This window comes from Myotis davidii, unplaced genomic scaffold (genome assembly GCF_000327345.1).
Source record: "Myotis davidii unplaced genomic scaffold, ASM32734v1 scaffold1422, whole genome shotgun sequence".
NCBI classification, from domain to species: domain Eukaryota; kingdom Metazoa; phylum Chordata; class Mammalia; order Chiroptera; family Vespertilionidae; genus Myotis; species Myotis davidii.
The window spans coordinates 167,906-168,245 of record NW_006293314.1 but is presented as its reverse complement, the minus strand read 5'-3'; the positions used below and the strand labels follow the sequence as shown (position 1 = coordinate 168,245).

The following is a 340-nucleotide window of genomic DNA, read 5'->3' as shown; positions in this document are numbered from 1 at the left end:
AAGGTGGATTTATACAAAACGCCAGAGGAAAAGACGAGGCAATCTGGTGCTGAGTCCAGGGGTAGCCAGCTGGCAGCGGAGCAGTCACTGAAGCAGTGGGCTGGTCATGCCTCCTTCTCGTAAGTGCGTGTACACACTACATTGCCGTGGGTGAGCGTCTGGAAGGAAAGAGAGAGTCCGATTGGGGCAGGGGTGAGGGAACAAACCTTAGAAGCACTCCATTTATTGACTGCCTACTATATGCCCAGCACTTGACATACATATTTTTTCTAATACTTACACCAGGTCGCTAAGTTACACATGTGATCTCTCTTTTAGAGATTTGGGAAAATGAGTTTTG

At 47.9% G+C, this 340-nt stretch overlaps 1 protein-coding gene across 2 annotated transcripts in view; it reads right to left on the bottom strand.

Annotated features, from left to right (window-relative positions):
• The window catches only part of FABP3 (fatty acid binding protein 3), an 8,060-nt gene continuing 7,720 nt past the window's right edge, over positions 1-340 (bottom strand). For both annotated transcript variants that reach the window (XM_006767044.2, XM_015566074.1), the window contains exon 5: positions 1-158. In XM_006767044.2, coding sequence (XP_006767107.1) covers positions 105-158 — 54 coding nt within the window. In that variant the 3' untranslated portion in view covers positions 1-104. The remainder of the gene's footprint in view (positions 159-340) is intronic.